Here is a 24,470-nt window from a genome sequence, read left to right on the forward strand (position 1 = left end):
TTCAAAACAGATGTGACAAACACACAAGACAATAAAAACAGTTAAATTAAGCAGGAATACAAACAATAAATATCTGAAAATAGTAAAGTGGTAACACAAAGTGATAAAAACAGATAAATGTAAATAACTGTGTATAAATATGTACATGCATCCACACAAATAGGCACATATATAAATATACCCATATACACACATGCTCTGTGCACAAGATTCAGCAGACATATGCACAAAACACATATATTTATATACAAACCCTTAACATATTCGACCTTCCTAAAAAGATGTGTTTTTGAATGTTTTTTAAAAGTGGATACAGATGTAGATTGTATTACATTTAGTTTTCTTAGGAGAAATGATTGAAAGGTCAAGAGTAAATATATATATATATACACACACACATTTTAGTTTTTTTTTTTTTAAACCCTTAAAATCAAGACATTCTGGGGTCAGAACCCTCATGTTGGGAACCAGTGTATCAGTGCATATTGGTTTATCTGAACTGAACTGAAGATATGTAGCCTTCTGACTTTAATTCCTTTGTTTTATTACACTAACACCTGTGAATATCATGCAAACACAACCAAAGAGTTATTTCACAATTACCAGGTGTTAAGACTTTTCCTCCTGAAAAACCTTCTTATCCGAGCTTAACTAGTGTGAACTAATACACAGACTAAAGTTGTTGGGGTGATCATCTACTTGAGGATAGTTCCTGAACTGCATGTTACAGAGAGCACTGTTGTGTTGCTGACATCTGCTGGACAAAATAAATACTGCATTTTAAAGTTCACACTTGAAACTTTCAGACTAAACCATAGACGCATCCTCTGATTTACTGACGTACCAAAGAACTTTAACTTGGTTTAATGTTGTGGATTGAGAGGTAAATCATGAATAAATATCTGCAGATGACAGTAGTAACCAGGTAAACTGCATGAGCAGGCCAAGTCTTAACCAGGTAACCCCCACAAGAGGGGGGATAAATGAAACAGAAAGCCTACACTGTGTTATGTTGTGGTTTTGGGAAGATTTTACAGACTCATTCACTCTGTTCTCTGCTTTCTTCACCATCTAGTTTCATTTTCACACTGGAGGAGTGTGCATCTACAGCTTAGTGACACACTGACAAAAAAAAAAACCCTTTTGAGAAACAGAGCCAGTGTGACTCAAACTCATGGAGGCCAGTGGAAATTACTAATCACATACAAGCCACTGCTGGGAATGACTATCGCACAGCTTCCTACGCATCAACTGAAAAGTCCATTTTCCATATATATACTTCTATTTCTGGCTGCATGACTTATAATCATCTGACAGTTGGTTTCACAAGACTTTAGTGAGATTACATTTCATGACACCAAAAAGACAGGTTATAAAATATTTGGCTGCACATGAGTCAAGGCAGACCGACCTCTGCAAGACTTCATCATTTTGTTATCACATATGAAAGCTTCAGTCCCACCCCTTTTGGGAGATAACATATCTGAAGTACTTCCTCTTTATTTTTTTATCCACTGTCAGCGTGTGGTGACATCTGTCTATGATGATATCTTACATATTTGCTTTTATGTGCTATTTTTTTTTCTTGTCTTACCTTAACATTAGTCTCTTTTCACAACCCTTTCATGAAGAAAATCTATCAAAAACAAAAGTGCACGCAGGTGACAGATGCCCCGAGAATGTAATGAAATGTTAACAAAATATATCAGTCGTCATCTTCATGATGAATGCTGGAGAGGCCTCATGTCACTGTACGTCACGCCGTGCCTCCATGTGACACCACAGGAATGCAGAAAGTTTTGTTTCTAAAAAACCTTTCCTCTTCAAACTGGTGTACGAGCAGTGATGTTAACATGGTGAAAAAAATCGTTCACTGTGTCTTCAGTCATCTTGCTGCCTGTTGGACTGAACAACCATTTCTATGATCAGCTTAAAGAGACTGCAAACTGCATCTACAGATAAATAACTGCTCATACAAGTAAGATATATACATATTCTACATTTGTTAGGCTTGTCTGAGAGGGTATGTTAAGTTAAATCTTAGAAAATCTGACCTTAAACACAAGAGCAGGCAAGAAAGCCTAAAATTGAGGCTTATTTTCATTGACTATGTGGAGGAAGTGTGTAGAAGATAATAAGAAATGTTTATTAATCTTTGTGCAAATAAACAAACCAGACTTCCTTGTGCAACTGGTTTATGGCTGCGTTTTCTCAGGCTGTTCAGGATTACTGATTCTGTGTCCTTTGCTGTTTGTGTTGAGTTCCACGTTTACGTATCTCCACTTACTTAAAACCAGATTACATAAATGCTTAAATACTTTTATACTATACTTTTCTGCTTAAAAACCTGTTTGGTGAGTCCTGAGGGTAGATTAAATGTCCTGGCAGATGAAGTGCATTCATTTGACATCACATGATACTGAGGAGGTACAAAATGCTCACGGCCACTTTATATATCAATTACAAAAGTGTGTGATTGTTGTGTACTTGGCTGAGTCCAGGCCTGTTTGACGTCATCAATCAGGAAGTATTTATGACAAGTACAGGCTTGATGGTTGTAATGAGTCTTTTCCTCTTACCTGTGGTGCTCTTTATGAATCTAGATTGTTTTGGTGTGAGTTGCAGAGTGTTGGAGGTATCAGCTGTAGAGATGTCTGCCTTCTCGCCAATATAATGGAACTAGATGGCACTCAGCTTGTGGTGCTCAAAACTCAACAGCAATGTTTCTTTCCAGAAATCATGACCTGGTTACTCAAGATAATCCACAGACCTTGTTGTGAGCAGTTTCATGTAGGAACTATTTTCTTGCTACCAAACTACACCCACCTACCGTATCACAGAAGGAAGTGTGCGTCTACTGCTCGCTCACCTAGCACCACTGAGCTAGCTAACGTTACAGCTCAGTCAAGGGGGAGGCCATTAATGTTTACATCTCATCCTGTCATGAGCACGAGCCTCTTGTCCATGAGTAGATGCACACTTCCTTCTGTGCAGCGATACAGCTCGGGGGTGTAGTTTAGTAGAAAGATAATATGCCTTACATGCCAATTTTTAATTCAGCTATAAATACAATCATAGTTATCAAAGTATGGACACAACATTGGCATCAGTGGAGTTTTCAAGACTGAACAAAAGAAAATAGAAATAGAAAATATTGCTAATAAATGTATCTAGGAAGTCGTTAAAGTGCTGATACAAGGAGCCCGGTCTCACTCCTAAGTCAGTGAAATCTGGCACTTGGGCAGTGACTTGTGGCGTCAGAAACCAAGAGAAAAAGGCATCGTTTGACATCAGCGTGACAAGGACAAAAGCTAAGATGGCAAAAGTCCAACTGGGGTGGGTGGGAAGGGTGGTGGATGGGTCAAACAAACACTAACTTTCACTCAAGAGAGCAGTGATTGCACCCCATAAGACTGTAAAGCCAAACCCTGTTCTTTTTTCCTAAACCTAACCACGTGCATTTGTTGCCGAAGGACAAAAAATGTCAATATGCAGTGTTGTACTGATATAGTGTGTTTATTTTGAAAGAGACTGTATATAAACGGTAAATTTCCTGTGAAAACGGTAGCGTATTTTGAAAGAAGACAATGCATGTAACAGGCTTAACTTGACACGGTGTCCCAGAGTGTCAACAACTAACGCACCCAGGATACCTTGCACGTCATATCTGAATGTGGAAACTCCATGACCAAATGTCAATATGTGACGAGGTCGAAGTGAGAATGTGTTGATACAAGACATATCAGCTGAATGTTTAGTGACAATGTATTTCAGTTGTTTTCCATCACAATAAGCAGTTTTGCTATCCGCTATCCACTTGTAGTGACGGCAGCATTTTTTTCTTATCACCTTTTGTAACATTTAACTGAAATCAGGACCTTTCCCTAACCTTAACTAAAGCTATGTGCTGCTGACACAAGACAGGAGTCTAGACAAAAACCAGGGGTGGTGGTGTCAAGGTCCGGCACTTTGTACACCCATCATCCTGCCCAGCTGCTTCATTTTAAAGCCGATGTGGTACATGGATGAAACATTGTCTCTTAACATAATCCAGGCAGTAATTACACTGCCACAACAACGTAATTTAGAAAGCAATTAAGTGACATAAAAACATAATTTCTCCGAGACAGAGGGGTTGTGTCACAAGCATGAGTCTCTCGCCCAGTAGATGCACGCTTCCTTCTGCAGAGTGATACGGTAGGTGGGTGTAGTTTGGTAGAGAGAAGATAGTTCCCATGTGAACCTGCTCACAACAAGGTCTGTGGATTAACTTAAGTAACCTGATCATGATTTCTGGAAAGAGACACTGCTGTTGAGTGCAAACTGAGTGCCATCTAGTTGCATTTTATTGGAGAGAATTCAGACTTCTCTACGGCCGATATCTCCAACACTTGGAAACACACACCTAAACAATCTAAACTGATAAATAGCACTACAGGTAAAAGGAAAAATATGTATTTGGATTGTCCCTTTAGGACCTCCTGTAACAGTCCTAACTCCCAGCCTGGGAATCACTGCTTTATTTTACAAACATAAAGGAGAGATCTTTGCGGTCACTGTGTATCAAAAATCTCTTTTTGTCTTTTGTATCCTTTTCTTCAGACATGAGAGACCGGCTGAAGCACCTCCATCAGGCGCAGATTGACTCTGATGGTTTCACCACAGTGGATCTGGACGATTTCTCAGCACATGAGGGATCAGCAGCATCATCTACTGACCAGGACCTGGATGGTGTCCTGCAGGAGGCCCAGGAAATCCGTCTGGAGATCCAGCAGATCCAGAACGACATCAGTGAGCTGAAAGATGTGAACTACCAGGCACTGAACGAGAGCTCATACCCTCTTGCTTCAAAGCGGGATTCAAATGCAATCGGGGCAGATATCAAACGCAGGGGAGAGGCTGTGCTGCAGCGGCTGCACATGATGAACGCTCTCATAAGGGAACTGGAAGACCAGCATGGCAGCTCTGACCCCACAGCACGCATTGCTCGAACACAGTACCAGTGTCTCAGCAATGCCCTGCGGGAGGTGATGTTCAGCTACAATGACGCAGAGATGGCCCACAGGGATGCTTGTAAACGGCAGATCCAGAGGCAGATGGTGGTGGTGGGCAGGGAGGTCAGCGAGAAGGAGCTGGAGGATATGATGGAGAGCGGGGAGCTGAACGTGTTCACTGCCCAGGTGGAGGGCAAAATGGCACGCTCGGCTTTCCTGGAGATCAAGAGCCGACACAAGGAGCTGCTGGAGCTGGAGAAGAGGATCGAGGGGATCCAGCAACTGTTCCTGGATGTGGCTGTGCTCACGGAGGAGCAGGGTTTAGCCTTGGAAAACATCCAGAAAAACGTCCAGAATACTGGAGCGATGGTTCAGCACGCTGTGTTTCAGCTGGACGGAGCCACTGCATCTGATAAAAACAACCCCTTTAAGAAGCTGTGTTGTGGCTGCTTTCCTTGTTATAACAGTTAAATCTGATGAGGAGCAGAGACTGTAGACCTGGTTTACCTGTCTATGTTGTAAAAACTAAAAGAACAACGCATTAAGACTTTTTTTCAATCATCCGTCCCTCAGCTGTTTTGATATTGACAATCTTTTGATCATTGTAAAATATCATGAGACTCAAACTGAGATGCACTGGTTCCAGGGTGCGGATGGATGTTATGGGTGTGGGTTCAGGCACAAGGAGCACAGTTCACTATCAGAACTATCACTAGCACTGTCAGAAACAGACTTCATGAGGGTGGCATGAGGGCGTGACGTCCTCTAGTGGGACTTGTGCTCACAGCCCAGCACCATGCAGCTCGATTGGTATTCACCAGACAACACCAGAATTAGCAGGTCCGCCATTGGTTCCCTGTTTTCTTCACAGATGAGGGCAGGTTCATACTGAGCACATGTGACAGGCGTGAAAGAGTCTGGAGACGCCGTGTTGAACATTATGCTGCATGTAACATCACCCAGAATGACCAGTTGGTGGTGGGTCAGTGATGGTCTGTGGAGGCATGTCCTTGGAGGGTGGCACAGACCTCCATGTCATAGCCAGCGGTACCCTGACTGCTGTTAAGTACTGGGATGAAATCCTCAGAGCGACTGTTAGACCTTACGCTGGTGCAGTGGGCCCTGAGTTCCTACTGGTGCAGTGGACCCTGGGTTTCTCCTGGTGCAGCGGGCCCTGGGTTCCTCCTAGTGCAGGAGCTCACTGATGCCATGATGCAGGTCTGAGAGGATATCCCCCAGGACACCATCCGTTGACTGATCAGGAGCATGCCCAGATGTTGTTGGGAGTGCATACAGGCACGTGGGGGCCGTACACACTACTGAGTCACATTATCAGCCTGTGATTTCAACTTTTTACTTTGATTTTCAGTGTGATTTTGAATCCAGCCCTCAGTGGGTTGATGATTTTGGATTCCACTGACCATTGTTACGTCATTTTGTCCCCAAAAAATTATATATTGTACATTTTTCAACTTTAATAATTCATTCATTTCGATCTGATGTGTGATTTAAGTGTTCCTTTAATTTTTTGAGCAGTGTATTATGATATGAAGTATAGTAAAGCACTCATATGGTCATTTTGTAGTATTATGAGTACTTTTATTTTTGATACTTTGAGTACATTTTGCTGAAGATACACACTTGCACTTAAGTAATATTTTTAATACAGGACTTTTACGTGTAATGGAGTATTTTCACTGTCTGCTACTTTTCCTAACAGCCACCAACTGGACTTGATGGCGAGAATATTTTGTCCAAGTGCTGTTTTCTGCTGTTATTTTTATGTCATATTGTTTTTATGTTAGTGTTTCCCCCATGTTTTCATCCTGACAATAAACTGTTGGACCCCTCAGAAGTCTGAAAAGTATTTAAACGCCTTTTGCGCACATGCCAAACGCTCAAATCCACCTACGCGCTTTTGATATTTATAAACCACCATGCTCTCATGGTGGTTTATTATAGATCTTGTGAGTGTGATGGATGGATCGCCCTCTTCCTGGACTCAACCCGGTAATGTGTGTGAACTGTGGGGAGAAGGCGTGATCTTCCGCGTTAGTACCTGCTGCAGGCTGTATCAATGTGTCAGTGTGACTGCGAGACGAGCTTAAAAACACTGATAGAGAGATGACTCCTGCACGTGTTGAAATTTAGGGCTATAACGGAAAGAAAAAAGAGGAAATGAGTCTTTCCGTGGTCACCTCTTCTGCTTTAGCGACTTTAATGGTGTAGGACCGCCGGAGGAGAACGCAAGGTATGTGTGCTCTGTGTTTCATTATGTGCTTTGAGGTGTATGGACTAAAATAATCGATTCATAGAGTCATAACTCGATTATTACTACACCATTGTGGTTGTTTCAGCCAGTGGTGCTTTAAGGTTTGTTAACATGATTCATTTCCTCTTATAAAACTTGTTTTTAACATACATACATCGCACTAAAGTAACAGTAAGTCTCGATGGAAAATAACAGTATTGAGTCGAGGCTCTGTCATTAATTGACCATCTGAGATAAAAACGTCTCAGCTGAGGAAGTAACAGTTTCCTCCTCAAGAGTTTAACCAGATACTCATCTGTGTGTCTTCAGAAAGTACATCTAAACTACTAATGGATCTACAGGCTAAAATAAAATGTTTGCTGAAGCCTTAATCTTGGTTTTTAAAATAAAGAATAAAAATGATCTTGATTTTCTCCAAGATATATATATATATATATAAAAAAGGGCCTCAGTATAGTGAGCAGAATATTTCTACCCTCTAAAAAAGAGCACTAGACACACAACACTATATTTAAAATGTAAAATAATAAACCATAGGAACTACAGCTGTCGATACAGCTCATTCACAAGATCTACTGTTCATTCCCTGTGCAGAAGAGACCCCAAGGGGAAAATTTGACATAAAAAGTGTCCATATTTTCTCTTGTGGTAAACTAGATGTTCTTTAAATTAAACATGACATCTTTCAACCCTCTAGCATGATGGAGGGATATAATAGATATAATAAAACATGAAGTATTTACATCTTTTATTTAAAGAAAAGTACCAGTGGCTACAACACTGTAAAAAAATATGTGCTGCATTTAAAATGCACGTAGACGTAGAGAGGTATTATTAGTAAAATAAATGGAGCCTGTGACTGTCTATGTAATATAATGTTGTTGTCTTTTAGAGTAGTAGGTTGTTAATGCAGATGCATCATTGTAAAAGCAGCATTTGACTTGTAGCTGGCTCAAGATGGAGCAAGTTTTAACTACCTTGTAAACAGTTTAGTCCAGTGGTTCCTAGCCTAAGGGTGGGGCCCCTCCAACTAGTCATAAATAAATCTGAGGGGTTGTGAAACAGTGTATAGAATGAAAAACAAAGTTCTGCTACACAAATTTGTACTTATGTTTGGACATTTTGACAGTTTGCTGTTTGATAGAGGGGTACGTGGGAAAACCTGTTTAAAATAAGGGATAGACTCCGTTCCCACTGACAGTAGACCAGAGCTGTGTGTAGACATGCCTTTCTGTTTTGTTTGTTTATTTCTCATGTGTCACATTTGACAGAAAAGGTGCGCCTGAACACAGGGTTAGTAAACAGTACAAAGCAGCATGGAGGCCAGTTTAGATGTTACGGTGGTTACTTCTTTCAAGTAAGTAACTGTCTGTTACTTATTCCAACACATTCTCACTCCGACCTCGTCACATATTGACATTTGGTCATGGACATCCCACGTCCAGATATGATGTGCAAGGTACACTGGGTGCGTTGGTTGTTGACGTTCTGGGACGCCATGTCAAGTTCTGCCTGTTACATGCATACACTTCTTTCAAAATACACTTCTGTTTTCACAGGAAATTTACTGTTTACTTACAGTCTCTTTCAAAATAAATGCACTATGTCAGTACAACAATACTGTCCAAAGGACAGAGGGATGTTGTATGCTGTAAAGCCCTGTGAGGCAAATTGTGATTTGTGATATTGGGCTTTATAAATAAAATGGATTGATTGATTGATTGACATCCTCCAACAACTAACACACGTGGTTAGGTTTAGTGAAAAACAACTGGGTTTGGCCGTATAATATTACAGGATGCAAATGCCGCTCTCCCTTGTGAAAGCTGATCTTTGTTGAACCTATCCATCACCCCTCTCAGACTTTCGCCACCTTCACTTTTGTTCTTGTGGCGTTCTTTTTTCATCAGTGTCTGATGCCAAAAGTCACTGCCCAAGCACTGGACTGGGCTCAGTCTTTTCTTTCAAACAGTGCTGCCTAATTTTGAATGATGTACCAATGCACTGCTTGGTTGAAGATGGGCAGTATGTTGTGACACCACATCATAGTGTAATGCTGAAAAAGGGGCTAAATTAGTGCATCCACCGGGGTGTTGTATATCCACCACTGCTGATCAGAGCTGGAGCCGATAAATACCTGTAACTACTGCAGCTTCATTTGACCTGGAAGTGAATGCCGAGTTAACCTTTCCATTTAAACACAAACCCAGATGCTGGTAGGTGTTAGTTCGTTTTTGTGCAGTGGGAAAGGGGCTTTAGTTGGACGCAGTAACTTCCTGGAGTCACCACTGGTTCCCTTGCAACTGCTCAGAGCCATGAAATATTGTGGCTCATATAACACTCTGTAAAATGGTGACTTGCTATTTTACACTCTGTTTTTTTGAGTGAATTGAACAAAAATGATGTAACATGTTATCTAATGAGCTTTAAAGGTGCTTGTAGGTAGATTTTGTTATGTTTGGACCCTGTTTCTAGCCTTTGTGCTAAGCTAACCTGATGCTGGCTAAAAGATATTAGAGTGATATCAATTTTCTTATTCAACTCTCCATCAGAAAGCAAATAAACAGATTTCTTCAGATGTCTATTTCTCTCAAAACTATCTAGAGTTCAGAGGTCAATAAAAGCTCCTGACTCTTGTTGCAGGTGAGATGAGGGACCGACTGACTGAGCTGCAGGGCTTCACCTTCACGCCTGCAGAGGAGGAGAGCAGGCCTGAGGAGAACCACACTGCTGAGGATGTGGAACTGGTGCAACAAGCCATTGTGTTTGAGGGAGAGGACGTGATGGACGGCATCTACAAGGAGGCCCAGGCGCTGAGGAAGGAGATGATGCTGCTCAAGCTGGACGTGAAGCGTCTCGGGAAGCAGAACACCAGGTTCCTCACGTCTGTCCGGAGGATCAGCAGCATTAAACGGGACTCTAACGCGCTCGGACGGGACATCAAGGCCAGAGCGGAGGCCATTTACGCTCGGCTGGAGAAGTTGGGGAAGCTGAGCAAAGAGCTGGAGGAGGAACACGGGCCTACATCAGCTGTAGCTCGCATGGCACGCTCACAGTGTATTTCTCTAAACAGCGCCTTCCACGAAGCCATGTCTGAGTACAACGAGGCTGAGATGGTCCAGAGGGAGAACTGCAAGACCCGCATCCAGAGGCAAGCAGAGATCATGGGCAAGGAGGTCACCAGGGAGCAGATTGACGAGATGATCGAGACAGGCAAGTGGAACGTCTTCTCGGACAATCTCCTCCTGGAGGGGAGGACTGCCAGATCCGCTCTCAACGAGATCGAGAACCGGCACAAAGAGCTGCTGGAGCTGGAGGGCCGCATCAGGGATATCCACGAGCTTTTCTTCCAGATGGCCCAGCTGGTGGAGGAGCAGGGCTGCATGCTGGATAACATCGAAGCAAACGTGGGTGCGACTCAGGACTATGTCGCCAAGGCCACGGTTCAGATCAAGAAGGCTGTGAAATACAAGAAAAACAATCCATGCAAGAAACTCTTTTGTTGTTGCTTCCCTTGCTGCAACTGACGCAGCATCAGTGTTATTTTTATCTCACTGTCACAAGTTTCTCAAGATGAGATTCAAATCCGCTTCCTATGCAAAGATTCCTGCAATATACTGCTTTAATTTGTGTATTTATTCAACTCAGATGAAGCACTGACTTCATTTTGATGCAACAGTAGTGTCCAAATTTCACATTCTAGTATTGTTTCAGCCGAGGAAAGGCCGACATTTCAAACCACACGCCCATATGCAAATGTATACAGTGAGATAGGGGTGTTATTTCCTGACTGTTACTGAGAGCAGCATGCATGATTGCTGCAAAGACACCGTAACATGTGAAACTGAAAAATTAAAGACATTTACGCGACAAAATGATGCAGAAAAGGCACAAACTGGTGCATGTGAATCACCAGAATGCAGGAAATCAAGTGTTTGATGCTCTGAATTTTCTGGCAGAGGACCCTCAAACCCACAGTTTCATGTGTCCCTGCCCCCAGTGTTGACACAAAACCAACACCCTTGCTTTGTAATGCTGTATGAGATATTTAAGTAATGTAAATACATGCCTTATTATGGCTTTTTAATATATCGAGACTAGGTTTCACAGCTCCTCTGTAAACTGGAACTTTAAGTAGGTGTATTTCTTTGTACAGCCATTGCTTAACAAGTCTTTAGAAACACATTGCACACAGCAAAGCCTCCGACTGTGGTTAGCCGGGGAGGCAAGATAGATTTGTGTGGATTGTGCAACATGTCGGCCACCCCATAAAAAGTTATCAGCAGCATATAGGCCAGGGCTTGTCTTTCTCGAGTTTTTTTATGCTTTACATGACAGAAACTTGTGTAATGCCTCCACTTTTCACAGATTAAACAGTGTCGTCTTCAATCCCGTGTCCTCCTGTAGCTTCACTGACTGTGCCTATCACTGGCACGCAGTCAAAGGCAATCACATTTACACGACAGGGGAGGTTTTCTCAGATTGTCCCAAACAAAAGGGCTCCAGAATCAATGTGTACATGGGTGTTTGCTCAAGTCATCAATACAGAATAGGAAACTAATCAGGTCGGAGTGCTCTGTGTTTGCACAGCAGGCCTGTGTCATTATCCTCTGAGTGCAATGATAGTAAAATGACAAAGACCTTTTATTCTCCTGTGTGAGGCAGTGCATCACCCACTGGGGGATTCCCAGTTATCACCAGTGAGGCTCTGTGACTGAGACCATCATGACTCTTCTTACTGGTCATGAGAGACACCCGTGGGTGTTTTCAGAGTCCTCTTCTCTGTGTTGAAATGAGTTGCAGGGCTGCACTTCCTCAGCAGCATTGTGTGGTTTGCGGTGGGCACTTACCGGTAGCGTGACTTGGCACTGTGACGTCATATACGTACTTAGGTAGACTCACCTGAGTGACTTCTTGGCGTCATACAGGTGATTATAATGGGAGTATATTGTACCAGGATGGCCGAGTGGTTAAGGCGTTGGACTTAAGATCCAATGGACGTAGTCCTCGTGGGTTCGAACCCCACTCCTGGTAGTAACTGGAAGTTTTAACCTGATCACGTGTGTGATTCATGGAGGATGGATTTAACTGCGAACATTGAGTTATTGCACCAATATCTTCAGTAATCAAACAGTAAATAAATACAGGAGTACACAAGTGAATTACGTGCAGGGATAGATAAATATGGAGTCAAAATACTCGCTCATGATCTAATAAATACACAAATATGCATATAATGATAAATAATAAATAAATACACCTGTTTAATTATCATTTTTTATTTATTTATGCATTTATTACCGTATTTATTGTAGCACTTTGGCTATTTCTGATTTCTGTATGTATGCATATACGCACGTATTCCTGTATTTATTTACACATTTATTCATTTATTCATACTTGCCTCATCTGTCCTTCTCCATATCACCCTGCCTATGAAGAGAGCTACCCACTGCCATCACGCAAAGTTTGTGTCAACACACAGAAGTTTCCATTGGCTGTATTTACGCTCTTATTTATTTTATAATTACAGTTCACATCCCTGTGTTTTATTTACCTATGGCTGGACCCTCACATGAACCACAGTAGTCATAGTACCCAGTGACTCTAACAGCAGCTAATTATAGGCTACCTGTGTTTGTCCTCTGAGGTCATTAAAGTAACACACCTGCAGACAATTAACGAACCACGGAGGCTGAGACACCGAGAGGGGAAACACCCTGACTCAGCTGAGAAACTGTGAGTAGGTTATGAAACTGTGTTTTCTTTTGTCAAGGGGATTTTAGGGGTAAATATGCAGCACACTTTAATGTGTACCTTGGCGTTTAATCAGTGTTTGAATGCGTTAAATGGTCCAAATGTGCGTAAAACGATAGCGTAACCTCAGATACTTAAAACGCCATTCCTCCTGTGTTGTCTGACATGGTGCTCTAACACAAGAAAATAGCAAAAAAAATTCTGACGCGGTAAAAATGTTTGTTTACAGCTGTGGTATAAACAAACAAGAAGAATAGTGACACATAGTTCCAATTTATATGGTTAGACACACTTTAAATTGTCTTTTTTGTGCGTCACTCAGTTGCACGTGCTTTATCTTTAGGTTCTGCTTAAAACTGGACTAGCCTTTATCATAGTGACCGTGCACCGTGTATTTACATTAAAATAAGACAACCCTAAAGTCATGCTGATTCATCACAGTGAAGGGTGTGCACTAACGTTTCTGTATCAGAATCCTGTCCATCTGATAAGGTTAAAATGTGTGGATCTGGCGCCATCTAGCGTCATGTAGGTAGAACCCATAATTTTAAATTCCAGAAACAGTATGTATGCACACTGGATTGAAGTTCCAAAAACTTCAGCCTTTTTTAAATCTAATTTTTGCAACTTTTTTTTCCTTTTTTTTCTTTCTTTACATTCAATAAGTATAGAAACAAAGGTATTTTGTACTGGCCTTTTTACTTGCTGTCAGCAGGATCTTTAGTAGATAGGTATCACCTTTACTTAGTCCATCAGGGATATGTCCAAGACAAAGGGATGTGAATGTTGTACTGATGTTACAACCCATAGTTTTTTAAATTATTGTTGCTACTTCCTTCCAGAAAGTCTGAATAGAAGGACAAGACCATTAAATATGAGCATGGTCGACCATGATTTCTCCACATTCCTTCCTGCAGCAGAGCTGGGTGCCAGTTTGTTTAGGCTTCTGTTTGGGCATGATGAAAAAGCGAATCAGGTTTTTCCAGCAGAAGTCTCTCCAGGTCCAGTAGTTAATGGAGGGCGACTGTGTTTCCCAGGCATTCAACCATGTCGTCAGTTATTTCCATGCCCTGCTTTTTCACCATCGTTGTGTCACATAGTCTGTAGTGTCCTTATTCAATTTAAACCTTTTACAACTATTTTTGATTTTTGATAATTTAGCCTGTTGGTCTTAATGTTATACATTGTTAAATATTTTGTATTGACAGAATCTGATGCATTTTGTTGCCATGCATACCTCGCATTTTGTCATATTGACCATTAGTAGGGTTGGATCACTGCTTTTTTCTTGTCTCATAAGGTTTTAGGAACTTAAATCCAGTGCGCTAATACTTTCCACTTTTTTTCTTCAATCAATGTCTTATCCTGTACCAACTTAAAGGAATACTTCACCCACAAAATGACCTTTTGAGTATGTATTAGTCATGCCCTGTTACCTTGAAACTTTGAATTCATAAAGGAAACTTTATCTCACATGCCTTCACAGAAAAATACAACATATTGATTGATTGGGGGCTATGCCAAACAACAGCAAAACTTTATCAAAACATCCATTTAAAAACTCTCACACAATTCGTGCAGTTTAAACCAAGTCTCATTTATCTAGTTGTACACTCAGTACTTCCCACACACATGCATTTTCACTAAAATATATAAACTATTTAAAACTGGAATTCAAGTTAAACCTATTTATGCTCTCTCCAAACCAGACCCCAATACTTTTTTAGTGAAAATTTATGTGAGCATACCGCTGGATTAATGATACTTGGATTATACTGCACGAGTTGTGAGAGAGTAAGTCAACAAATGTTCGATGTAGGTGGCATAGTGATGCAGTGGTTAGCACTGTCGCCTCACAGCAAGAGGGTTCCTGGTTCGAAGCAAGGGTAGGGGAGCCCTTCTGTGCAGAGTCTGCATGTTCTCCCCGTGTCAGCGTGGGTTTTCTCCAGGTACTCCAGCTTCCTCCCACAGTCCAAAGACATGCAGGTTAATTGGTGACTCTAAATTGTCCGTAGGTGTGAATGTGAGTGTGAATGGTTGTCTGTCTCTATGTGTCAGCCCTGTGATAGTCTGGTGACCTGTCCAGGGTGTACCCCACCTCTCACCCAATGTCAGCTGGGATAGGCTCCAGCACCCCAACTACCTGTAACAGGATAATTGGTTACAGAAAAAGAATGAATGAGTGTTTTGATATAGTTTTGCTGTTGTTAAACATGATCCCCAATCAATCAATATGTTGTCGCATGGAGGCATATGAGGAAAACAGATATTTCTTCACAAATTCAAGGCAACACGACATTAAACAAATGGTCATTTAATGGGTAAAGTATTCCTTTACACACAGGCTTAGATGTGCACACAATTACCTTCTTGCAATTTCTACTCTGTTAACACTTTGTCAGACGTAGACTAAACCTATTAGTGAATTACGCTGAAACAAAGCACTGTAAAGCAGGTGATCTGTCGTTGCGCAGCAGCGGAACATTCGGGCCTTGAATTCACGTGGTTGAGAGCTTCTTGCAATAAAAGGTAAAAGAAATCCACATTTAAAAACCAAGAGCCTCTTTATTAAAATGCTTCAAAGGTCAAACAAATGAAGCTGGCATATCGTGGTGAAAAACACACATCAGCAGGAGTGAGAACAAAACTTAAAATGTCAAAAGTGTTGATACACTCCAGGTGCCTGTGAAGACTATATCACTGAAAACACAGAGGAAATACATTTATCTTAATGTTTATGAACCTCAATAGAGCAAAAGACTGATTTAATTAATTCAACTCCACCCACTAAACCTGAAGAATCAGGACATGTGATAAATTCATTATGACACAAGCTTTAAATATGTAACAGGTTATAGAAAATCGATGTACTGTGCCTGAGAAATAATCTGTATGAATGAGTTTGCAACTGGACTGACCGAACATTTCCAAAAGACATCAAACTCACATGCAGAACGTGAGGGAGTAAAAATTCCTGCTACTTGAGCAAAGACAGCCCCTCGGCATTATAATTCAGCTTTTACAGTACATGCCTTCATGTGCAAATCAATAATTCAAATACAAATCTAGACATTACAGAGGCAGATCCTTTTTTCTTCTTCAAAATAAAAGTACCAGTACAAAAAAATAAGAAAAGAACCAAACATAGATTGGGACTTGTCAGAGTAAAAAGACAGCTTAGTTAGGTTATCACTTGGGCTTTATATCAGAAAATATAAAAACAAAATCACACAAATTCCTCAAAGGAATTAGTTACTTTTCTGTGACATTTTCAACCAAAACCCACATTACACAACATTTTGACTTTCTCATATAAGTGAGTAAAATCTCATGTGCATGTGTTGTTAGACCTTATTTCTTAATCCAACCTAGAAATCTAATTCAAAAGGTGTCTGATCACTCCAAAGAACAATCAAGCAGCATTTGCGCCAACAGCCTATTTCAGTTACTCGGTTATAAACATGACACCATTGGGTGACAAACATGTAATTTATTAGTCCAGCACTGCAACACACACTGTTATGTTATTATAATACTGAGCGGTACACCAGTCAGTTTGTCTAAGACCCCACAATAATCAAGTTGCCGACAAGTTGTCATGTCGTTCTCAGCAATTTCGTCAACTACACACAACCTACTGTGACACAAAGCTTAATGCTACAACCCTGAGACGCCAACAACATTTGAACACAGTGGACATGTAGTGACAAAAACATATGATAAATAATGCGTATGAATATAATTAGTGATGCTCATTACTGGAGGGAAGCGTGTGCCCGTTATATATCTGAACACCTGGCCTGCAGGGTTTTATGAGGTCTGACACTGAAGGAGGCAAACCGAGCTGACCACAGTCACTGATGGATTCTTATATTTGCTGAGTACATTCATCATTTTAGATGCTACATTTAGTTCTTTTTATAAAACAGCCTCTTAAATATTGCTGGTTAAAAGTAGCTGGTAGAACGGGCAAACCACAAGCCAACCGCAGCTGAGAACGTACTGCCATTTGGCCAGTGAACAGTTACATCATCTCCCACCTGACTAACATGCCAGCGCATTAGTCAGAGGTGAGATAAAAGCAAGATGGACCACCTTTGTTACTGCTTTAACATGCCAACCCACACTACATTTAAACACTTAACATGATGATGGTGACATGCTTATGCTGGTTAACAGAAACCCCACAGTGAATACAGTATGACCATCCTGTAAAGTGGCATACATTGCGCACCGCTACCACAGATGTTTGGTCAGTCTTAAAATGTATAATTAAAGCCATGAAATCTATGAGCCTGTTTACACCTGGGATTATCGTGCGTCTCTGTTGATCCTATCACACGTGTGAACAGCTCTGTCTGTCCATTCACACCTGGTATTACAATGTATCTCCACATGCATCTCGAGTGGCCGCTTGTGATTGGAGCTCTCTTCCCTGCTCTATATGCAAATAAACATGTGAATCATTTCCGCTTGCAAAGACTGAAAAGTGCTGTTCTTTTAAACCCATGGGAGGTTAGTCGTGCTAAACACACACTTACAGTCTCTACTATTTCAAATTAGTAAAATCTTATTTAATAGTGTTGACAGCCCTTGCTTGCTTCCCTTTCTCTGTTTCTCATGAGGCATGCGTAGCTAGCAGATTACTGCTGCAGTAGTTTGAGCTCCATGCTAGGGGAAGCTGAAAGGGTTCTGCATGACCGCACATACAGTGACGTTACCTATCGGTTATTAACCAACTTGGTGACAGAGTTGAGCCTTTTTTACTGTCAGTTTGAATTTGTTGGGACTATTGAACAGCTGCTGCTGCTGTCTGACTGCGCTAATAAGGAAGTGGAGTGGCTCCAGGGACGGTCCTTGAGTCCTGCGTCTGTTCAACTGCACCAACTAAAGCTTTCTTATCAGGTGCAGCGTGAGATAAGCAAGGATGTCAGCTGAGAAGGCAGTCGTTCAGTGTAACTGCGGACACATTAGTGTTTGCACTGCTGAGAGAATGTGGCCATATGCAGCCCAAACCACCTCTAGAGTGATCAGATCTCAAGATGCAGTAAGGACGCATTTGGTGCATTCACACCTGTACTTGAAGCTGTCCACTTGTGATCCAGTCACCAGTCACCAGGACGCATGTAATAGCAGGTGTAAAGCGGGCCTATGAGCTTTAAGCAGCACACGTGGTCACTCTAGGTATCAGGATAAGATATAAAACCGTGCAAGATACCAGTAAACTGTTCCAGCTGGAAGCAGCAAAGAAATCTCACTGAGATGTTCTGAACAACCTCATGACTATAAAATCAATTTCATCACAAGTTAAGGCTGTACTCTTACTTCCATTGTAGCACAGTACTGACTTTTTGATATAAAAATAAAAAAAAATCTACATCAAAACATCTGATTATTTACACAATGTCAGAGTAGATACGGCTACAATGTCAGCACACTGGTATTCATAAATCCATCAGAGTGGAAGATACAAAGCAAGCAATTTAATCTGCCGATCTATAATTGCAGCACATCAGCATCCGCTGAAGGATAAATCGGCCGCTACTGGCTTTGTCTTATTTAGGGGAGTGAAGATTATTTCCACTGTGAAGAAAACGACCAACAGTTTATAATGTTCAACCAGGAGTTATCATTTTGAGGCTGGAGGAGACTAATGTCTGTAAACACTGGAGGAAATACATGTGTATTTGAGTTCTAATGGTCTCAAGAAAAGTCCAAAAGATGACTTCATCAAGTCACTTTATGCTACTGGTTTGAGAACTGAGCGTAAACACCTTCCCTCTTTTGTGAGCTCCCTGGTGAAACACATGCATGGCAGGGGGATCGCCTCTTCCCGACGAGAGATTGTATTGAACTTGCACTTCTTGAGGTGGTCGGCCATGCTGGCGATGTTGGCAAACTTCCACTCGTTCACTGTACCGAAAGCTGTGCTGAATCGCCACACCTGAATGGCAAACAACAGAGAATCAATCAGTTACTTCTCGTGTTGTGACGCTGTACAGCTGCACCATAGTTCCACAAAGAAAATGAGTTACATTGGTTAACAGATGTGTTTTTTAAAATGTGAAAAATGACTCACCTTGTCTGTGATCTGCCATGATGGAGACCCATCAGCGCGCCGTTTCTTCTCCCACAGCAGGACGACCATGCCACGCATCTGGAGCAAACTAGCACACACATCCCTCATGGTGCGGGACACTCTGGACAGTTGGCACAAGCTAAAGCTGTCCAGGAAGCTTGCTACATGTTGCAACACCTCGAAAGGTAGGCTGCTGAACTGATCAGTCCTTGGGCCATAGCGGAAGTTTCTTCTTGGGTAGTTCTCCCCATTTCTTAAGGGCAAACCGGGCTGAACTCCAAACGAGCCAAGGTGTCTGTCATGGATGATTCTGAAGCCCTGTACAGACGGGCAGAATCGTCTTTGGGAGTAGGTGCAGCCATAGTAGGCCAGGGGGCAGCGCTGCTCCATCCAGCCGTTGAGTCCGGCATGAATATCTCCGTGAACGTTCTTGAAATGAGACGAGAACTCATCCCGCCGGAACAGCTGCCCGCACACAAATGTGAACATGGAGCGCTGCTTTGTTTGGTATCTAGCTACACATTCGAGCACCAGGTCCAGCCTGAGAGTGTGGAAGGGGCTTGGATTGGAGAGCTGTGGGCTGGCGTGATCACAGGCTGAGGCCGAAGCGATGTCTCCCACCATGGTGTTGGTTGCAAGAATGGCTGAAGGAAAGGAGAATGTCTGAGTACCAAAGTCGATGTGGTAGCCATCAACAAACCTGCTGTCTGAGATTCCTCTGCCTCCTGGAGAGTCACCGAGGCAAAAGAGCAGAGCTGCAGTGATGAGATCAATGCCATGGAGGCCCATGGGGTCATCTGCTACTTCCAGGTCAGATGTGTCTACTGCCTTGTCCTCCATCTTTGCTCGAAACAAGTAAGGGTCTGACAACAGAGCCCGACGTCCGTTAAATGTAAACATACTTATTCCTCTGAGCACTTCTACATTCTGTAGTTTACGTTCCAAACACCGATACCTGAGTTCAGTAGGTAAGTGTTGTAAGAAGTTATTTCTCACATGATCAGACAGCAGGAATGGCATTGGATGTGGAACTGGTGCTTGCTGAGGCACAGGAGGTTCCAGTGCTACAACAGGCATGTAATTCTGAGGCATCTCTGGCCAGACAAGGTTGGAATCATTTATTGGCTCCTCGATAATGTCTTCCTTCTCTTCAAAGAGCAGCTCTACAAAATCATTTTCTTCTGCCCAGCTAATACCATCTTCTTCTCCATCTGTCCCGACTGCAAAGTCCACTCCACCGACCGCTCCGAGCTCACACTCTGAATCAGAGTCACTCTCCTGCATGTCCACATTCTTCCCACCTTCAGCAGCATAAACATTCTGACTATCACCATTTTCCCCATTGTGTAGTGCTCCATTCTTATCAGTCCTTTCCCCGTTTAAATTTCCAACAATTACATCGATATCCTTTGAATTAGTGAGGATGTCCAAAGCCGCTGCTAAACTTCTGCTTGTCTCAACTGAGGCTCTGTACAACCCATTATAGGGCTCCTCTTCCATTTCAACTGTTACATTACCCAACACTGTCTCTGGTAGACTTGAAGCTATGGCCATTTTGTCACTTTCATCCGCTTCTTTATCTCCATTCTTTGACACTGTGGTCGTGACCTTCAGTGACTCTAACAACATCCTCTGATCCTGCAGGGCCAAAGCCATGTCTAGCTGCTCCACCTCATCAAAGTCTTTGCTCAAGTTTTCATAGGACTTGCGATCAGCGTAGCTCACAGGCCAGCGGTTCCACTCCATAGTGCAACATACGATACTTGCTGGGCAGATCTCAAGGTGTTGTGCCATCTTAATCCTTGCAATAGTGAATGGGCAGCCAAATCCACTGTTAAGGCATGGCAGCCGTTCATATGGACACAGTAAACGGTGTTCCTCTAGTTTGCATGAGTGAAAAACTGCCCCACAGACTAGAGGACAGCCGATGAGGTCACAGCAAACACCCGCCTCTGGTCTCACCATGCACCTTCTGTTGATGCATTTAAGGCAGTGGGAGTGCAGGCTCTCCATGTTTGCTCCTTGCCCAACTGGTTCTGGCAGGGAAAAGGGGTGACGTGTTCAACCCTGAAACAAAATCAACAAAAGTAAATGTATCTTACAATTCTTATGAAACCAAATACACATCACAGTAACAACATTTTTTTTAATAAGCACAAAAAGCAGTCAGCTCAAACCCCCATTCCCGAAAAAGCCCAGTGTGCTGTGATTGGTCAGTGTTTTTGGGTCTTCCACATCTGTGCTCTTGGCGTCTCTGCGCCATCATTGTAGCCAAAGGAATGACTGTAGCAGCACTAAAATGGCAGTTTTAAGCTTTATAGATTGTTTCACCAGAATTGCATCGCTAGGCAACAGTGTGGGTTCATATTTACTTCCTGTCAGCTGGTGTCATTTGCATACACTGCAATATATCTCAACAGGAAATACAAAGGGACCCATTTATAATTTTGATGTCACAATGCTTATTTAAAATCACTCTGCATCACGTACATAAAATCAAATTGCACTTAGCAAGCTCTGCCTCAAATGTTTAGATAAGTGTGAGCTATATTTGTAATATTTTCACCTTTTTACCTCGCCATCTGGGAAATTGAAACTGTTATATCAAAGCCACCAGACTCCATTGATAAAAACAGTAGTTGCAGAACACTGGAGTTGCTGGTTTATGTGAAAGGAAAAGTGCTGAAAATGTTGATATATAGTCTACTCTTAGGCTGCTATTGATTTTTTTAAATGTGGCTAAAGATGTTTTGCAGCAGCCACCTCCACAGCAGCACACTGCTTTGCTTCTGTGCCAGTAGATTTAGTTCATCAAACATGATAGCAAAGTCACACATTACATGAAATAAGCATGGCAGAAATGTCAGGTCAGACCATCATGTTTTACGACATAGCTTTAAATATTACAGTTTCAGCTGAAAATAACGACAGAAATCAACAATGTTGCTGATTTAACACCTCTCCACGAGTGAAACCAATTGCCAATTGTCTACCTGGTGATTCAGTGATTCTGTCTGGAGCTAGAGCTGTGACATCACAATAACAAGGAAGCCCTGATGGCTTGTTTGAAGGCACAGTTTCTGAGTACAGCCTATTTGCCTTTATCTGTGAATTGAGCATTTGACACTATAACAATATTTTTACAGCACCTGCCTGATAATTAACAAAAAGACCTGGAAATCTAGGTCTTTATGATATGGGACCTTGAATGCAACCCTCCAACATGACACATGAGATCCCATGTCTTCACACTTTGCATGTTTACTATATCTTAAGGCTGTTCAGTAACCTTTCACAACACCCCTCTTAGGTTTCATGGCGACACCGGTATTTCCATGACTTGTGGGCAAATCTGACCCTTCACCTTCAGTCTCTAAGAACTGCCCTTCACTTGGAGTTTGATGCATTTCAACATCATATGCAACGTTTTGTCTACCTGCCACAACAGTCCCAGAAGGTAAACACCTGTGAATCATCAGCCTGGGGCTTATTTGGTAGTGTTAAATGTGTGCACAATAATGGACGCAGGCTACAAACACACCAAACAACGACTTACAGAGCCACAATAGTGTTGCAAGTCCAAACCACAAAGCCACACAGGAGAGCTATTGTTCGAGTCTTTGCCGCCATCGCCAGCAACAGCTAGTTAAATTACGCAAGTGTAGCTGGCAAGTTAGCAAACAGCTAAAAACACAAACAAACACAGCAACAACCGGCTTTAACAATTCTTAGCACTTATAATCCTGGCAGCAATAATATCGTAACAGTCAGTTAAACTATGAGATGTAGTTTTAATGATAACTGCGCATGGAAACCTGTTAGTCGATAAATCAAAAAACTTTAAACAAAAGAACATCAACAACATGGCCAGCCAGTTAGCATTAGCAGCTAAAGTTCGTTAGCATACTCAGCTAGCTAGCTAGCTAGTAGCTTCTGGAAACTGCTTACCCGAGTTACGGGGTTTTCCAGGTGAATGTTACCAGGACTTCTTTACTTAAATCAGCGCCGGCGACATCAGCAACGTGGAAACTACAGCTACATAACCATCTCACAGTATTTAATGTGTCTAAATCTTCTTATGATATGAACCGGCTGCAGCTGGTTCTCCGGCTCTGAGTCCTTCGCTGTTCTGAGTCAAACGGCGTTTGTGTTGATCCTGGTGCTCTGTGGGACGTCGCGGCGCTACGTCATCACGCAAATGGACATGGTCATATTTAGGTTTATGGACGCAGACCTGTGAGAGGGCACTGAAATAGACAGACTGGGGAATACCCTGAGGACTGTTTTACACGGAATCACTCACGAAGCGTCTGTGCTGTTATTTCTGGATATTAATGGATGCAGATTCTCACCAGGCAACTGTCACTTTACCTTTACACACTTTACTTACTGCTTTACTAACTGTTAACACCCCTGTGCACATGTGTTTATGCAGGTCTACATTCAGTTTACTCATTTGCAATTCTGTCTACACGAATCAATTCAGGTTTTGATTTTACTTAATTTGTTTTTCATAGATATTTAAATGAGCATTGTTGCGATGTTGATGATGATAATAAAGAAATTCAACTCATATTACTTAATATTAATTGAAAGAGTATATGAAAAAAATGGGGCGTGATTATAGATAATAAATTATGATGGAAGCAACACATAGAACAAACTAATCTAAATCTATTGCTGTTCTTTATAAGACAAGGCAGCTGTTAAATAAATGTTTGTATATGTTGTATTGTTCACTTGTCATATATGGCCTATTGTGCTGAAATTTGGGGAAATGCTCGCAAAACAAATATGGATCCTATAATTTAACTTCAGAAAAGAGCCCTTAGAACAGGGGTGTCAAACTCATTTTAGTCCACGGGCCACATACAGTTCGATTTGATCGCAATTGGGCCGGACCTGTAAAACCATTGCATAATTTCCTATAAATGACACAAATAACACTTTTTTTTTGTCTAAAGAAGTACATTTTAAAAACACTAATCCATTTACAGATCAGATGACAAACAGCCTGTGTTGTGATGTCTTCAGAAGAATAAATTTTATTTCAACAATATTTCTCAGTTTTTCCAATATTCAGTCAACTACTCACTGTCATTGCATGTGCATTTTTCTGTACATTTGTATAGTAATCCTGACATCTCCATACCAAACTAAAGACAAAGAAAAGAAATGTATTCTGGTCAGGGTGGAAAGCGGCATTTTACGTGAAGAAAGCTACTCAACATTTAACTTGCTCCTGAAACCTGGCATCTCTTTGCCTTCACAAGTGCATCACTATTAGGTGTGCAAGGTCATCCAGTGGGCTGGATTGGACCCTTTGGGGGGGGGGGGGCCCTGGCCCCTGGCCCCCGGGCCGTATGTT

General features: G+C 41.9%; 3 protein-coding genes and 1 non-coding gene across 4 annotated transcripts; 3 read left to right on the plus strand and 1 right to left on the minus strand.

Annotated features, from left to right (window-relative positions):
- Positions 1-1,842: 1,842 nt before the first annotated feature.
- LOC117267491 (syntaxin-11-like) lies at positions 1,843-6,849 on the plus strand. Its single transcript, XM_033643437.2, has 2 exons — positions 1,843-1,978; positions 4,603-6,849. The coding sequence occupies exon 2, from the start codon at positions 4,605-4,607 to the stop codon at positions 5,463-5,465; it is 861 nt and encodes a 286-aa protein (XP_033499328.2). The 5' UTR covers positions 1,843-1,978; positions 4,603-4,604; the 3' UTR covers positions 5,466-6,849.
- A 204-nt stretch (positions 6,850-7,053) lies between these two features.
- stx11a (syntaxin 11a) lies at positions 7,054-11,655 on the plus strand. The gene is made up of 2 exons (XM_033642393.2): positions 7,054-7,245; positions 9,910-11,655. The coding sequence occupies exon 2, from the start codon at positions 9,915-9,917 to the stop codon at positions 10,791-10,793; it is 879 nt and encodes a 292-aa protein (XP_033498284.1). The 5' UTR covers positions 7,054-7,245; positions 9,910-9,914; the 3' UTR covers positions 10,794-11,655.
- A 563-nt stretch (positions 11,656-12,218) lies between these two features.
- Positions 12,219-12,300, plus strand: trnal-uaa (transfer RNA leucine (anticodon UAA)). Its single transcript has one exon. It is a non-coding gene; the product is annotated as a tRNA-Leu (tRNA).
- A 3,021-nt stretch (positions 12,301-15,321) lies between these two features.
- On the minus strand, positions 15,322-23,255 carry fbxo30a (F-box protein 30a). Its single transcript, XM_033643538.2, has 3 exons — positions 23,051-23,255; positions 19,103-21,169; positions 15,322-18,967 (listed from the first exon to the last, which is right to left on the minus strand). The coding sequence occupies exons 2-3, from the start codon at positions 21,113-21,115 to the stop codon at positions 18,764-18,766; spliced, it is 2,217 nt and encodes a 738-aa protein (XP_033499429.1). The 5' UTR covers positions 21,116-21,169; positions 23,051-23,255; the 3' UTR covers positions 15,322-18,763.
- Between the last annotated feature and the right edge of the window lie 1,215 nt (positions 23,256-24,470).

This window comes from Epinephelus lanceolatus, chromosome 15, assembly GCF_041903045.1.
Source record: "Epinephelus lanceolatus isolate andai-2023 chromosome 15, ASM4190304v1, whole genome shotgun sequence".
Classification (NCBI taxonomy): domain Eukaryota; kingdom Metazoa; phylum Chordata; class Actinopteri; order Perciformes; family Serranidae; genus Epinephelus; species Epinephelus lanceolatus.

What these genes read in the sequence shown, in the direction of transcription:
- LOC117267491 (XM_033643437.2), top strand. Translation starts at nt 4,605, where the DNA reads ATGAGAGACCGGCTGAAGCACCTCCATCAGGCGCAGATTGACTCTGAT.
- stx11a (XM_033642393.2), top strand. Translation starts at nt 9,915, where the DNA reads ATGAGGGACCGACTGACTGAGCTGCAGGGCTTCACCTTCACGCCTGCA.
- fbxo30a (XM_033643538.2), bottom strand. Translation starts at nt 21,115, where the DNA reads ATGGAGAGCCTGCACTCCCACTGCCTTAAATGCATCAACAGAAGGTGC. An exon ending in CATGGCAGATCACAGACAAG is followed by an intron (nt 18,968 to 19,102) that starts GTGAGTCATTTT and finishes TTTGCCATTCAG; the next exon opens with GTGTGGCGATTCAGCACAGC.